Below are 15,958 nucleotides of genomic sequence, written 5' to 3' on the forward strand. Positions count from 1 at the left end.
AGCCTGGCTTCCTGGGGCAGGAGCAACTCTGCACCCCCAGGAATAGGAAGCACTTCAGATAACATCAGCTGGGTGAGGAAAGAACATGAAAGTTTGAGAAGAAAAATTTGAAAAAGAACTTTACTAGCAATTATTTTCTTCATATGTACACACACAGTTTGGAAAAAAAAAAAAGAAAAAAAAGAAGAAATTCAGACTTCTCTTTAAGAATCCTTAGATTTAAATATATATATATTTATTAAAAAGAGACATTGACTCTACGGCCAAGACATCATGCGTCTCAGAACAGGTTTTTACAGCCATGTTATAAAAACCCCTTAGCAAAGAAGTTATGCACTAGACTTCAAACACATGTACTCCAAGAATGACACTGGTGTGGAGGATCTTGTTTTACATCCATTTATTTTTGTCCCTCAGCAATTATAGCATAGTTTCAATACATTTCTAAAGCTATAGAGAAATACCAGGGCAACTAGAGTACATACAAGCCAAAGTTAAAATGGTAGACAGCTGAATTAAAAAAAAAAACACCAAAAAAAACCAAACAAAAAAACCCCCAAACAAACAAACAACGACAGAAAAAAAAACCCCAAACCAAAACAAAAAGAAGTATGCATTCAGCAGGAAATCTACTATACTTCATTCAGTTTAGGCTTTGTTCTTTAGGGAACAAGGTGCTAACGTGCCATTTTCTCATAAAATGAATCATAATTGCTTCCAAAGAGTTTCTGCTGAAAATGTAGGTGGAAGCAAATAAGTGTAACACTAAACTTTCTCCTATAAACTTAGAAGCAACACTTTCTTGAATCAATTTCCACCCTCCAAACACCACTGCTGCTTTTCTTATATGAACTCACTGTTTTATTAAGGCATAATATGCCCTGAGCAATATGCTGGAAATTAGCCAAAAAGCCTAACAATTAAAAAGCAAGCACCAAGTGATTTTTTTATAGACAAATTTGGAAATCTGTTTTGAAACTCACCTGTACTTGGGAGTAGCACTTGAGGAAAAAAAGAAAATATTGCTTTTAATTACTTTGAGCAGAATGGCAGTGGTAATTTCCCTTTTCTCTTTCCAGGCTAAGGTTTTCAAGCTAATAGTCTAGATACCAAAGTAGGACCAGCATACTAAGATACAAGTGGGACATCTGTTCTAGAGCTTAATTTTTAAGCAACTCGGCATAAAAATTTCATTGCCCCACCCTAAGCAATTCAAATTAAATCTTATTTTCCTCAAGAGGCAAGACTCTCATATGCTGGATACCTCTGGTCTTAAAAGCAAGATGGACCCTGGACAGGAGAAACATATACTGTACATGCTCAGATTGCCTTCCACTCTTCTTTTTAAAGCCAGAAAAGCCTACAAATTACCTGGTGCATTGCACAGTTTCTCTGTAAGATGCACAGTATTAGAGAGTCCAGGATTCAGGAAGTTTTCAAAGCTAGTGCTAACAGCACACACGACTTTCTACAAATTTAGGCAATACTGGCTAGTCCCTTTAAGCTACCAGAGTATCCATAAAAGAAAGACAACCAAATTATACATTTTATTCACATTTATTTTTCGCTTTTAGTGTGCTCACAGAAAATTAGAACACCTTAAGCAGGAGTTTAATAGCAATTTTTGTAAGCAAAGTTACATTCCATCTCTAAGTCAAATTGGTCAAAGCTTCTCCAGTATTTACAAAAACATGATAGACAAGATGCTACACAAAAAAAAAACATTGCATCTGAAGAGTTTTCCTTTATTTTCAAAGACAACTGGAAAAGAAAGCATTGTCTGCTGTAATCAAAAACATACCACAGTATAAACAGTAACCATTCCACTTATCACAGCTTGGTTGAGTTTAAAATTTGTGTTTAAAAGGTCCAAGATGACTGCAGTTTTACAAAAATGGGCAGGGTGGAAAGAGTTGCAAACTTCATGTGCTTCTGGATATCAAGATTTGTTTTTTTTATACAATAGTCACAGTTAAAAACACCCTGCTGGTAATACATAATTACACTTTATTAAGGTCATAAACCAGCAATAAACAATAAAGCCTATACAACTTGTATTTCTACTTAATCACTGACTGATACAGCTAACATGAGATAAGTGAAAAGTTCCTATGGTTTAAATGAATTCCTAAGACTATGATCTCTTTATCTGGGTATTGATTTTTATTTTTTTTTTTCCTTTTTCCTTTCCTTCTTAATCAAGACTTGTAGTGTTGTAAACCTTATAGAACATCTGCCTCACAAAATACATCGTAATAACTTTCTTTTAAAAAAAAGACTAACCCCTTACATCATTTCTGACGGGGCGCGCTCCCGGCAAGGGCTGCGCGCCCCGGGTTCCCCACTGCGGCCCCTGTCACTTCATTTGATATCCCTTATTGACCCACCCATCTCCTTCATATATGGGCATGTCCATAGACCGATCGGCAAAAGTTTTATAATATGAAGAGAGTTGCAAAGCATGAAATTAAAAAAAAAAAAAAACAACAAAAAACAACAAACCAAAACAAAAAAAATTTAAAAAAAAAATTTAAAAAAAACCCGAACCAACCAAAACAAAATGTTAATACTGATGAAAAAAAAAACCCAAAAACCCCAAAATATAGAGGGTGGGAGAGGAGGGCGGAGGGGGGCCCCCCTCCGCCCGTTGGAATGGCGGCAACACACAACGATTTGAGATGGGAGCTGCGGGGGGAGAGAAAAAAAAGAAACGAGACATCTTTTAAATCAATCCCTGGTTGTAGACAAGTTCTCCGAGACCAGTACCTGGCACCACTCCAACAAACAAACAGGGGGGAAGAAAAGTCCGTCGGCGAGGGGCGGCGGCGGCGCTTACTACTCCGCCGACTCGGCGGCGGGTCCCTCGGGACTGCTCTCGGCGGGGGGCTCCTGCCGCGCCGGCTCCTCCGCGGGGGCCGCCTCCTGCTCGCCGCTGCCCGCCTCGCTCGTGGCGGCGCCGGCGCCCGCCGCCTCCTCCGCCGCCTTCGCCTTCCCCTCCGCTGCCTGCTGCGGCTGCTGCGGCTGCTGCTGCTCCTCCGCCGCCGCCGCCGCCGGGGCCTCTTCTCCCGCCGCCTTCTCGGGGGCGACCTCGTCCGATTTGGCCTCCTGCGAGTCCCCCGCCTCCTCCTTCGCCGGCTCGGCGCTGCCGGCCGCGCACGGCTCCTCGGCGGCCGCCTTGCCCTCCTCGCTGCCCGCCGCCTCGGGGGCCGCCGCCTCCTCCTTCCCGCCTTCCGCGGCGGCGGCGGCGCCCTCGCCCTCGCCCCCCTCGCCGGCCTCCTTCTTGTTCTTCTTGAAGGAGAAGCCGCTGAGCTTAAAGGACTTCTTGAAGGAAAAGCGCTTCTTTTTTTTTTTCGGGGTCTCGCTGCTGGACGAGGGGGTCGCGCCCTCCTCAGTCTTGGGGGAGGACTCGCCCTCCGCCGGAGAGGCCGGCTCGGTGCTCTCCGCCTCTCCCGCCTCCTTCTCGGAGGCGGGCTCCGACGAGGCCGCCTCCTCCTTGCCCGTCTCCTCGGCGGGCGCGCTGCCGTTCGCCTGCACCTCCTCCTTGCCCGCCTCCGCCGCTGCGGGGGAGGCGTCGCCGTTCACCTTCAAGTGGCCGTTCTCCTGCAAGACAGCGACCAGCGTTACCGACGGTGACCGGAGGGTGTGTGTGGGGCGGGACGCGCCCTCCCCGCCCGCCGGCCTCGCTTCTCCCGGTTCCCGCTCCCGCGGTTCGAACGCCGCGCCCTCCGCCGGGCCGGGCCGGGCCGGGCCGGGCGCCCCCGGCGGCGGGCGGGACGCGCGGCGGCCGCCAGAGGGCGCCGCGGTTCTACGGAGCGGCGGCGGCGCCGCGCACCCGCCCCCGGCGCGCCCCGTCCAGCCGCGGCGGCGGCGCGGGGCGGGGAAGGCGAACAAAGCTCGCCGGGCCCGGCCCCGGCCCCCCGCCCGCCGCGGCCCCTCCGCACCCGAGCGGTGTGGCGAAGCGCCCCCGCCCCCCGTCGCCCCCCCGCTCACGCCGCATTTGCATCTCTCAGGCGCCCGGAGCGCGGCTGGCTGCCCCGGGCGGCAGCTGCGGGGGCGGCGGGGGGTGGCTGCCCGCAACGCCGCCGCTGCTGCGCGGGGCAGCGGGGGCACGGCCAGCCCGGCTCACGCGTGGGGAAGGGGCGATGGGTGACAGAAAGCCGTGCCCCCAGGCTGCCAAGCCACTGGCGGAGCTGCCACAGACGGGGCAGGCGGCGCAGCCCCCGGCCCCCAGTCCTGCCCGAGGGGGCTGCCTGCGGAGCCCCCCGTCCGGCGGCTCCGGCCCCCGCTACTACACAGCCATCCTGCTCCACCACGATAAGCGTTTCGCGCGAGTCACCGAGCGTCTTCGGGAGCAGGTTAAGCGGGCAGAAAAGCCAAGCCAAGGTGTAAGATCCTTCCGTTTACGAGCCATTGGGACACTCCACCATAATACACGAGGGATTTAAAAAGAAAAAAAAAAAAAAAAAAAAGAAAGAACCATGCCCCCTGCCCCCGCCCCCCGCAGGAAAGATAAAGGAACGAATCATTCAAAGCCGAGCCCGTTTAACCAAAATAAAGAAATTATTCCTTTGCCTCGAGTTGCAAAGATAAAAGGATCGACCGTATTCTCCATTGAATGTGCCACTGGGGCATCAAAGGAAGAAGAATCAAACAGGATGCGAAAGAGAGTCCGTCGAAGTTGGCTTAAAAAAAGGAGTAGATTTAATATTTTTTTTAATTTGTTTGTTTGTTTGGTTTTTACCTGTCCATTCGCCTTGGATGGAGATGCAGCCACTGCTTCCCCAGGTTTCTCGGCGGAGGCTTCGCCCTTTGCAGCGGTCTTGGAGAACTGGGCACCCATGCTGTCTTATTCAACAAAGAAACTCAACAGATCCAAAAGGAGGGGAAACAAAGAGCGTTGGGTTGGTATAAATACTGGGCGACCAGCAGCAGCAGCAACACACACACACACCAGAGGGGAAAAAAAAAGAGAAGAGAGAACAGAACCGATTATAATGCACTCCTTTTAAAAAATTTAAAGTTGAAGAGATCAAAAAGCAGCAGCACAGGAGGGAGGGGAAAAAAAGGGAGGAAAAAGTCGAGCAAAAAAAAAAAAAAAGGAGCCCAAGTTTAGTAAAAAAGAAGTAATAAAAAATCCCAGATTTGTAGCCGTACTGTAGACAAGGAGAAAATGGAGAAATCTCCCTGGTTGCTAATAAGATGCGGAGTCCAACGCCCAAGTGCACAGATGAATGGGCTTCCCGAGCGGTGACGGCAGCGCTCCGCCCGCCGCCGGCCAATCGCGGCCGGCGCGCACAAAGGGGGGCGGGGCCCGCCCGCCCGGCGAACAATGGAGCCGCGATGGCAGCGGTTTGAAATCGGCCCCCGGCCGATAATGAATGTGCCGCTCCGCTCCGCCGCGGCGCGGGCGGGCGCGCCGGGACCCGCGCCGGGCCGCGAACAAAACACGCCGAAAGAGCGGGGCGGGCGGGCAGGGACAATGGTGCGAGGGGCGTGCGGGTGAGTGCGAGTGCGAGTGTGAGTGAGAGCGTCCCGGCCCCGCCGCACGCCCCCGCCCGCTGCCGCCGTGAGAGAGCAACAGATAGTGTGTGCGAGCCCCGGGCGGGGGAGAGGGAAGGAGGGGATTTGCTGCTTGCTTTTTTTTTTTTTTTTTCCACCCCCTTTGGGGTTTTTTTATTCTTTTCTTCCCTGGGTTTAATTGGTCGCGATTGTTAAATCGCCCCCAATTTGGAAGGTATTCGAACCACGTAGATCGGATTTCATCGAACGAGATCACGAGTCGAAATTAGTAGGTCTGTAGGCCAGATGTTTCAAACGCTAAAGCAGCGGCGGCAGGAGCCGCTGCCGGAGCAGAAACGGACCCCTCCCCCATAGCGATATTGGCTTGGAATAAAATATTTTGTGATTAGCCTACGGCTCTAATTAAATTCTGCTGTCTGATTATTCCTGATTTGTGTTTTTAAAGTATTTTCTGAGGCGGTGACCCACTTTACGATTACATTTCCATGCACTGAAGTAGTGGGCGAAGGACGTTATCAGGGAAAGATTCGCGCTTTCCCAAACCCCAGCCCCGAGCGTCTATTTACGTTGAATTTAAACCCTCGAATAAGATGCAACCCGAAACGCGATGCACGCGAATTAACGGTGATCTGGAGCGCTTAGCAGCGCTGGGGTGGGTGAAATATCACGGACCCCACTGATTTTCTTTCTCAGGGGAGGGGGCAGTGTGTGCGGGGAGCGGGGCGGTTCCCTCCCTCCGCGCTGTGATGCGGGAAAGGCTGGCCCAGAGCCCCCCCTCCGACCCCCTCCCCCGTTTCCTCGACACCCCCATCCCCTTTTAAGGAGTAGAAACGAGCGTCAGAACGATCGTTTCCCTAAATCGGGTAATATCCTCCGAACGCGTCTTGTTTATAAACAAGGATGTTAAAATGATTCCGATAATGAAGGGCTGCGAAGCGGGGAGGCTCGGCCCAGCCTCCCACCTCCCTCTCCCCGCGGATTACCGGGGCTGGCGGGACCGGTGGGCTTCGTGCAGGCTCCGAGAGCCGCCTCTCGGTAATCCCAGCGAGGGCAGCCGGCTGCTTTCAGCCGCTCAAGGGAATATTTCGTGTCCTGGGGGCAAAAAGGGGCATATGGTTGGTGTTTTTTACGGGGTGGATGCGAACTCTCCCTCCCACCCGCCGCATTTCACGCACAGCCCCCCCCTCCGCCGCCTCTGGCCGCCGCTCCCTTTGTTTCGGCCGCAGCCGCCCGCCCCGCCGAGCCCGGCGCAGCAGCTCCCGCTCCCCCGGGGGGCTGCTTCCCGCACGCCCACCCGCGGCAGCGCTCCCCGCACCGACAGCACCCGCAGCCGCGGGGGCAGCCGCCGGCCCCGCCGGGGTGAGCGCCCGCGGCAGGGTGGGGGTGCCGGGATCGCCGCCACCGCGCCCCGGGGCTCCCTCGGCGGGGCCGCGCCGCCGGGCGGTTTCCTTGGCGACGGCCGAGGGGCGGTGGGGCCTCCGTGGTGGGATCGGGAGCGGAGTGGGGCGGGGGCGGCCCTGCCCGCCCCAGCGTCAGCTGCGGCTGCACCGCGGCGGCCGCTCCCGGGGGCAGCGGTGTCGGGAGCCGCTCTCCGGGGATCCGTGGGCCGCCGCCCCCGCCCCGGCGGTGCGTGGCGGAGCGGTGTGTGCGGCGGCGGGCACCACCGGCAGAAGGGATGGAGCGAGCTGCGGAGGGCTCACCTTGTGGCGTGACGGCAGCGCTACCGTGGGGCACGGACAGCTAGACAGCTCCCTTCCTCGGGATCCTCCTCCGCTGCTCAAGGGGACTCCACGTGTAGTGTTTTCTCTGCTCATTTTAATCTGGATATTTAGCAAATCGTGGTTTTGGTGGTGGTGGTTTTGGTTTTTCTTCTTTTTAGACTGGTTGATTTAACAGATCACTTAAGAAGACCTGCTGGAAGACCACGATAGGACTTCACAATCAGTATTAAAAGGCACCTGTCCATCTTGCATGGGTATGTGCAATTTCACCGACACGGGCATATGCAGTTTTACCGGCACGGTCATGTGCAGTTTTACTTTCCACCGTAGTTATGTCTGAATTTCAGGGTAGTGTCACTTAAAAATTTCACAGAGTGACTGTGGGAGTTTGGACAGCGTGTACTCTGCGTTATGCTTCTGATATATTTTTCAACCATTTCAATGTTTTACAATCTGAAAAGAAAAAGAGGAAGAAAAAAAGAAAAAGCTTTGACTGATCTTACTCTAGGTGCTTAGTTCCACAAGTTCTTCTGTAGAGTCTCTGGACAAGAGACTGGAATATATCTGGAATATATGTACATTCCCGCTGTCAGTCCCATTGCAATTAAAACCTGGACAGCTATCTCTAACCCAAACCCTTGAACATGAGATGCAAATGCAAGATTTAATGCCTTGAATGACCTCTTGAGCCCATCAACTCTGTGTCACACCACACACACCTTTATGGGCCAAGCAAAGAGACAGACTGGAGGGGAGATTCCTCATTCTTAAACTTCTTCTTTATTCAGGTTCCTGATCTTTTCATCTCCTTCCAAGGGAAAAGAAGGGAAGAAAGAAAGAAAGGAGAAAAAACAAAATAAAACAATCCCTCATTGGTGTTTTGGAGCAGGACTAATCAGTTATGAATATGAGAATACTGATTTTCTACCTTGCCCTCCACATAAAAAGTTGTTGTGGCATTTCTGCGGCAGGAATGAGGAGGTACGAGTGTAAAGTTGCTCGTGCATAGGGTGTTGGAGATTTAGTATCTGAAAAAGTGGTACAATTGTCAAGTGTATTTGTGTTAAGGCTTTTACCACAATAGCTGTGTCAGCAGAAAATCAGATTCCCTCCCTCCCCCCCTCCCCCCCATGGGATGGGTGGCAATATTTCTAAGAACGTGACAACCATGACTGAGAGACAGCTCAAAAATGAAATGAGAGGAGCCCAAAAATTAAGGCAAAGAGACAGGGCTGGGGACCTGTTCTCAGGGGGGCAGCAGGATTCGTCTTCCCTTTGCAACTCCAAAGGTTAAGGGCCTTGTCACAGCCAATCTCCTGATTTCTAAGAGTGTGTTGCATGCCCCAGAGGAAGTTGTCTTTTTTTCAGTTCTTCCAAAATGTAACTCCTCTCAGCACATTTTGCCTGAGGTATTTTCATCTTCTGCCTTTAGAGAAGGGGAAAGACTGAGGTGTGGACTACTTTGTAGTGTGCTGCCCAGAAAATCAGTGTCACGGCTGACTCTGAGTTACTGATGCTTGCCTGGGCCTTCATGGTCATTAATACTGAATCTGTGCCTTGCAGCTACAACTTCGATCAGGCATAAACACAAACCTTCCAGTCAAGCTAGCCAGGTATAAGCATGGTATGTAGCACTTATGTCAACTTTACACTCACTTTCTGTGGGGAGGTTAGAAGAAAAGCTGATAGCTTTTGACCCAAGAGCAGCTGAGGCAAAGTTGCCCCTGCAAAGTGTTTGGCCACATCTGGAACAACAGCTGAGCATGGTGCCATGCTATGGGTTATGTGTCTACAGAAATCCTGACCTTACATCCGGTCCTCTGAAGCTGCAATTTACGACCCTGTGAAAGCATGGCTTCACTCCTGCAACCGCTGCCCAACCTCTCATCTCACTAATATCCAGCTTTTATTTTTTTTTTATTTGTTTTTCACAATACACTGTAAAACATTAATTTCTATCCATTCCTGAAAGACAGGCACTTTAATTTGACAGTTCAGGAAAAGGAGAAAGCTGTTGAGTAGCAGCTCCCTGCCAGTATGGCAGCTGCTCACTGGAGTCCCAGGAAAATGCATCGGTGACACTCACAGTTGGCTAAGGTAAAACCACTATCATGAACATGTTTTAACTCCTATTAAAATTCGAAACTTTTAAAAACATGTCCTAACTTGCCACACGTGGTTGGGACACAAATGTATTTTAACACATTTGCTGGCAAATGCACTAAACTGCAACACACCCTGCCAACACTGAGATTTTGAAAACACGTTAATTAAAAGTTTTCACTGACACTTTTTTCTTTTTTTAATGCACCTTTATCCTCGTCCAGACAAGCCTTTAAAGAAAGTGAATCTAAGAGCGGTTTTGGGAGCTGGAATCCTATGTTTACAGAAATCCTGAACCTGTGTATGCTTTCTGGTGTTCCCATTGTGACTCTCTGAGCTCTGAGGATGTGCTGGGAAACCTCCTTGTGTCCTGGGGTGCACAGAGACTTTTCCTCTGTGCAAAGAGGGCAGCAAGCAAATGAAAAAATAATAATCAAAGTTTACACCGAGAGATAATGTTCCCTATATGCTCATCTACTTTCTTGGAAGTCCTTTCTTCTCTTGTCCTGGTCCTTATGGAGAAAGAGTGTAGCATGCATAGGACAAAAACCATCTTGCTTTCCCAGGAAATATCAAACTGGGACAGTTCTGCTAACAGGAGAACAGGATAATATGAGCTGAATAATGTTAAAAGCTTCAAGTTCTAAAACTAAATTCAGATTTGTAAAAGAGTTGCATCTTTTCCAGTTTCTGAAAAATGATTATTTCATGATGTCTGAATCAGTGCTGAGATTTCTCACTGGCACATCACTTCGGTTTCTTCAAGCTTTACTCCAGTTCGGCGCAATGCTATCAAAAGCTTTTAACCTTTATGTCACTCACAAGCATTACAAGCCCTTTACTAATATTTGCCAAGCTTTTATTAACTGAATACATTCAACAATGTTTGTTAAATAGGATCCAGGCTGTTTGAATGTGCAGTGTACTGGGAAACTGAAAACTTAACAGAGCTTATATATTTTAGAAGTATCATACAGCTGGTTTCTCTGACAGCTGATAAAAAAATATCTCTCAACCAACTAGATAACTGTCCTAGAGTAATGATGCTTGTTACTTCTGGGGAAAAAAAATGAAAAAAAAAAAATAAAAATCTACAAACTAAAATCAAGAATAAGAAAACAAACAATAAACCCTACCCAACCCAAACAAAAATTCCTTAGGTGATATGAAAGGATACACTTCAGTAAAGCCCAAGCCCCTCCCTCAAGAGCAATCACAGCAAGAAACAATCACTAACAGGGAAGGTGTGAGTATACCACTAAAAGACTGGTCCATGCTGCATGCTGATTGTGCTTTAAAGAACACCATTTCAGCAGCAAAGAAAGGGCATTGAGGCTCCACTGCATTAAGGGTGGAGTAGACAAAAAAAATAGTGGCAGAGAGTTGTAAACACTTTATATCCATCAGTTCTAAGGATAAATACTGTTTCACTGCAGTTTCCGAACAGTTTTACCCGCGCTAAGTCAATGCAGCAGCAGTCCTTTGCTCCCTTCGTTCCTGTGCTCTGGCCCTGCAGCTCCACTCCCTCCATTATGTGTGCCCTGGCTTTCTTCTGACTTCCTGATAAGCCATTTGGAGAGTTAAAACAGCAGAAAACCAATTCTCTCTCTCTTCCCCAATACACCTTCTCCTCTCCCCCTCCCCCTCACTTTTTGAGGGGGGAAGGGTCGTTTCCTGTGGCTTTAGCTTCTGTAACTCTTGGTGTGGCCAGACAAGTAGCAGCGATGACAAGCAGATGATAACCTGATTCAACATGAAATTTAGCTTCAGTTCCAAAGACATTTGCTTCAATGGCACCACTGCCTCACACAATCCCCTCTTTCTGCAACTTGTGCTTGGTTCCATTTTCCCGATCCTCCTTCATTTCTGCTGGGAGGAGTGATCTAAGTAAATGTCTGATGGGCAGGTATTTTTTAGAATGGCATTGACAAATGATGTCTCATCAAGTTTTTGAAAGACCACATGAGCTTTAATGATCAGTACTTCATGTCATGTGGCTACAGCCAACCTGGCTTTTCTGAGTTCCAGCTAGATTTGGAGGGGGCAGGACTTAAGTAAGAGTGGAACCATGCACATTTATGCAGAAAAGTGTCACAGAGTGTGAAATGAAACTAAACCCAGATAAACAGAAATCCATCTAAAATAGGAAATAGGAAGCATTTGAGCTTGCCTCAGAGATTTGGATTCTTGTCATTTAGTTGTTGTGAATTGAAACTGATCTAGGGCTACATCAAGCAGGGGCTCAGGGTTGTGGAATTAACAGCCTCCACATCAAGTGCCTAGGCTCTCCACAGGGCTCAGGCTACCAGGAGAAAGCCAAGTGCTAGTCTGTAATTTGTCCAGCTGGCAGGTAGAGGCTGGTACGCTGAGTCTGGTTTTATGATTCTGACTGCCTGAAAAAGTACACTACAGCCACGAGGTGCAAAAGGCCAAGCCAGTACAAGTTGTTGTTGTTGTTATACTCAGCTCAGAAGGGCTGTTTGTTTCAGGTAGTTGGAATAAACACTATGTAGTGCATCCCAGTCAGCTTGGCAGAAATGTATGTGATCTATATTGTCTGGTGTCCTAGTAGGGCACAGGTTTTATATCAGTGGTCACATAATCCCCAACTACACAGAAATAAATCACATTTTGGAAATATGAAGCATTTGTGCCTGTTTCAGAGACTAGGATTCTTTATATTTGGTTGCAGAGAAGTATATCCCTTTACTTGGAAGCCAGCACTCTGACCTCTTTCCTGCTGTGAGGTGCTTTGAAAGCTTAAGAGTCAGTCCCCTTTCATCCAGCAACTCAGTGGTGGGCTCAGGAAGCATGGCTTTAATTCCCACGAAAAAAATTTGAATCCCTTCATTTACCTCCCTCTGCTTTTCCCGTGAAGTTCTAGGATGAGGAAATACGAGCACAAATGTTTCCATTTTCTCTTGCTGAAGCTGTTCAGCAAAGGAATTAAGAGTTACTCTATGACATGGAGAATTACATAGTAATTGCTCCAAAAAACTGAGCATGATTCTACAGTCTAATTGCTTAGCAGACCTACCTGGGAGTGGGAGACATCTTCTTACCTCTGGTTCTTGTTCTGCTGAAAATGCTACTGCTTTCTACTTTCTAGTTCTTGTGGCAAGCAAGGGCTGGCCCTCATGGTCCAGTGTTAGCAGTCTGACCCAGTGACTTCAATACACAGTCATGATCCTGTTTTATCTCATTCTTCATCCTTCAAATAATAATTTCTTTGCAAAGTGGATCACTGAGCAGAGAGCTGGTATGCCCCAGCACTGTCATGCTTCCAGCTAGACAGGTCAGCTGCACAGCTTAAATGGAGTAAGAGAGGGCTGCATGCCATGGCCCCTTCCCTCTCAAGTCAAAGGACTTCCTTCACATGCAAGGTAGGTCAATGCCCATGTCAGCATCAGTTGCTCTGGACATCACGGATGCAGAGAGATCTCTTCTGTGTTTCCTCAGAGAAGGCCCTTGATCGGCTGCTTCTGAAGCGCTTTGGAGATAGGATGATTGAGGTAGGACATGGTATGTTGGTTGGGTACCTCTGGTAACACCTCTAACCTCTCGATTCTCCTGGCCTTTTGAAAAGCAGTGACAGATCATACTTTAAGCTACAGTTCCTGGGTCCAGTCTGATGAATTCAGCAACTTATCGATGACTTTAAATTTTCAGTTTGTGTTTGGATGACCAAAATGCGCATATGTGCTTTTGTAGATTTAGCTGCTCTTTGTAATCTCTCAACAGAGAGACAAGTTCACTGATACTTCGTATTAGATACATCAGACTTTCAGGTTTTCCATCTTTTTTTTTTTTTTTTCCCCATTGACACAGTGAATGTTTTAGACTATTCATTCTGGTATTACATAGCCACCAAATTTTATTTTGGTTTATATTATGACTAAATATGTTCTATATTAAAGTGTTTGTTCTATGTGTATTTTGTGTTTTAGCACCTTGCTTTTTATTGTAACTGTGTGCAGCTTTGGGCACCACACTATAAAAAGGATATAAAAGTATTAGAGAGCATCCAAAGAAGAGCCATGAAGATGGTGAAGAGCCTAGAGGGGAAAACATACAAGGAGTGGCTGAGATTACTTGGCTTGTTCAGCCTGGAGGAAAGGAGACTGAAGGGAGACTTCACTGTAGTCTGCAGATTCCTCACAAGAGGAAGCGGAGGGGCAGACACTGATCTCTTCTCTCTAGTGACCAGTGACATGACCCGAGGGAATGGCCTGATGCTGTGTCGGGGGATATTTAGGTTGAATATAAGGAAAAAGTTCTTCACTCATATTGGTGGCTAGGTGTTACAATAGTGTGATTCTTGGAGTGGTCTTGTGCAGGTCCAGGAGTTGGACTCTATGATCCTTGTGAGTCCCTTCCAACTCAGGATAGTCTATGATTCTATGTAACCTGATGCAAGAGATTAAGTTCATACCCATAAAGCCTTAGAAGAGCTCAGCTTAGTCATACAGTGAGTTCACTTGTCATAAGGCGTATGGATACATAGGATGAGACCCACTTATTTAAGTCTAATAGGTAACAGAAACTACTGTCTACACATCAAAGGGGTTGATCCAACCTCTTTGTGTAAGAAATGGGTAATGAAGGTATTTTCTTTTTAACAACGGCTTTGGAAGTTTGCTCTATAAATGTTCCTGCAGCCATGTAGTAATTTTTGAACATATAGTGACTGGGTCAACTGAGAAACCATTTTTTGTAGCCAATATTGCAAGAAACCACAGCTATGAGACTCTCAGGCTGCAGGCTTCCGGGCAGTAAATTAAAGGTTGTTAAAACAAATGGGTTAATGATTACAAATGCAGCTGTTTATTTAGAATGGCACATATGCATAAATGCAAGAGACAAGAGGAGTTATTGATGAAATAACTGGTTTAGGACAGGGGCATTTGTGTCCATATTCCTGCTTGGGATTATTGGTGAAATAACTATTTTAAAATAGGGGCATTTTTTCTGTATTTCTGCTCTGTGACAGACTACCTAGGGGATTGGGGTAAGTCTCTGTGGATATATCTGCTATGGAGACCAGGGTGCTGGTTTGGGGCACTAGCTATAGTACATCTTGTTGTGGATATTGGAAGCAGACATGGAAATAAGCAGAGAAGAACTGGCTCCACATTTTGGTGAAGAAAATTTTTGTGCCTTGAACACAACAAACACACCTTGTACCCAAGCTTGTATAAAGCCACTGTCAAGCAAAGGCAGCAGGAGGGCTGCATGAATGAACAAGAAGCTCCTGACTAAATGCAAACTTAAAGAGGAAGAATGCAAGAGGCAGAAGCAGGAGACCCAGAAAAAATACAGACACAGCATGCAGTGATGGAATTAGGAAAACCAAAACCCATCTGGATTTAAATCTGGTGAGGGATGAGAAGGGCTTCTACACATATACCAACAGCAAAAGGAAGATCAGGAAAAATGTGGGCCTACTGCTGGGGGCAAGGACCCTGGTGCCAAAGGTTACAGAAGAAATCAAGATACTGAATGCCTTCTTTATCTCAATGTTTGCTGGTAAGACCAGCCTTCAGGAACATTAGGACTCTGAGACCAAAGGGAAAGTCTGGAACAAGGAAGACTCGCCCTTGGTGGAGAAGGAGCCTATTGAAAGGAACATTTAAACAAACTGAATATATTCGAGCCCATGGGATCCAATGAGATGTAACCAGAAGAGCTGAGGGAGCTGCCTGATGTCACTGCCAGGATACTCTTGGTCATCTTTGAAAGGTTATGGTGATGAGGGTAGAATCATGAGGACTGAAAGAAAGCAAATGTCAATCCTATCGCCTAGAAGGGCAAAAAGAAGGATCTACTCAACTATAAGCTGGTCAGCATTCCCTTGGTTGCCAAAGAAAGGCTGTGGAGCCTCCAACCTTGGAGATCTTCAAAAGTCAGCTGATCACAGTACCAGGCAACTGGCTCTAGGCAGTCCTGCATGAGCAGGGGGATGAATGAAATGATCCCCAGAACGGCCTTCCCATCACAGACATGCTCTGATTCTATATGATTCAGGGTGTGATATTTTCCCTACTGCCTCAGCTATGCCTATACTCACTTCAGTTTCAAATTGTATTTCTGAGACCTTGTGTCTCAGTTAAATGATTTATGGAATACGGAAACTAATACACCCTCTTATGTGCCTTGAAAGAATAAATTCACCAAAGATTGTGAGGTGCTTTCAGTGAATGAAGCATACAAATGCCTTCAGTACATATTTATAGGAAAGAAAAACTTTACAATCCATTTTCCCCGTACAGTACGAATTACACTAAAGTGTGAGAAAACAATATCTGTAATAACGTTCTTGAAACTAGGTTCTGAAAAGCTGAGAAAATCATAGGTTTAATGTGAACTCCTGCCTTTATAAGTTCCCATGGCTTCTATGATACCATGTTGGAGTCCATATAGAGCAGATGAAATAGTATCATAGTAATTTTTGTTTATTCCTTTTAAATTATACTTTCTCACACTTCAGTAAGATCTCCCGTTTCCCCCCATGCAGCTATAAAAGGCTGACTTCAGTCTGTTTAGGCTCAAGACACGCGTGCAGTCTTTTATTGGCAAAAGCAGATGGCAGTTTCCCCTACAATCCATTTCCTTTT

At 47.4% G+C, this 15,958-nt stretch overlaps 1 protein-coding gene across 3 annotated transcripts; it reads right to left on the reverse strand.

Moving 5' to 3' along the window:
* Positions 1-2,450: 2,450 nt before the first annotated feature.
* MARCKS (myristoylated alanine rich protein kinase C substrate) lies at positions 2,451-7,344 on the reverse strand. 3 transcript variants are annotated; one of them, XM_051792291.1, is made up of 4 exons: positions 7,221-7,344; positions 6,504-6,612; positions 4,742-4,914; positions 2,451-3,600 (listed from the first exon to the last, which is right to left on the reverse strand). In XM_051792291.1, the coding sequence occupies exons 3-4, from the start codon at positions 4,838-4,840 to the stop codon at positions 2,836-2,838; spliced, it is 864 nt and encodes a 287-aa protein (XP_051648251.1). In that variant the 5' UTR covers positions 4,841-4,914; positions 6,504-6,612; positions 7,221-7,344; the 3' UTR covers positions 2,451-2,835. The 3 variants fall into 3 exon arrangements, with proteins under 3 accessions (XP_051648251.1, XP_051648252.1, XP_051648250.1); XM_051792292.1 differs by lacking the exons at positions 6,504-6,612; positions 7,221-7,344 and adding an exon at positions 6,087-6,109; XM_051792290.1 differs by lacking the exons at positions 6,504-6,612; positions 7,221-7,344 and adding an exon at positions 5,155-5,506.
* Between the last annotated feature and the right edge of the window lie 8,614 nt (positions 7,345-15,958).

This window comes from Manacus candei, unplaced genomic scaffold (genome assembly GCF_025592945.1).
Source record: "Manacus candei isolate 608988 ecotype Guabito, Panama unplaced genomic scaffold, ASM2559294v1 h1tg000034l, whole genome shotgun sequence".
Taxonomy (NCBI): domain Eukaryota; kingdom Metazoa; phylum Chordata; class Aves; order Passeriformes; family Pipridae; genus Manacus; species Manacus candei.

Bases quoted from the DNA above. Each gene is read 5' to 3' on its own strand.
- MARCKS (XM_051792291.1), bottom strand. From the start codon at position 4,840: ATGGGTGCCCAGTTCTCCAAGACCGCTGCAAAGGGCGAAGCCTCCGCC. The intron at 3,601-4,741 runs GTAAAAACCAAA...GCTGTCTTGCAG, and splicing joins CATCCAAGGCGAATGGACAG to GAGAACGGCCACTTGAAGGT.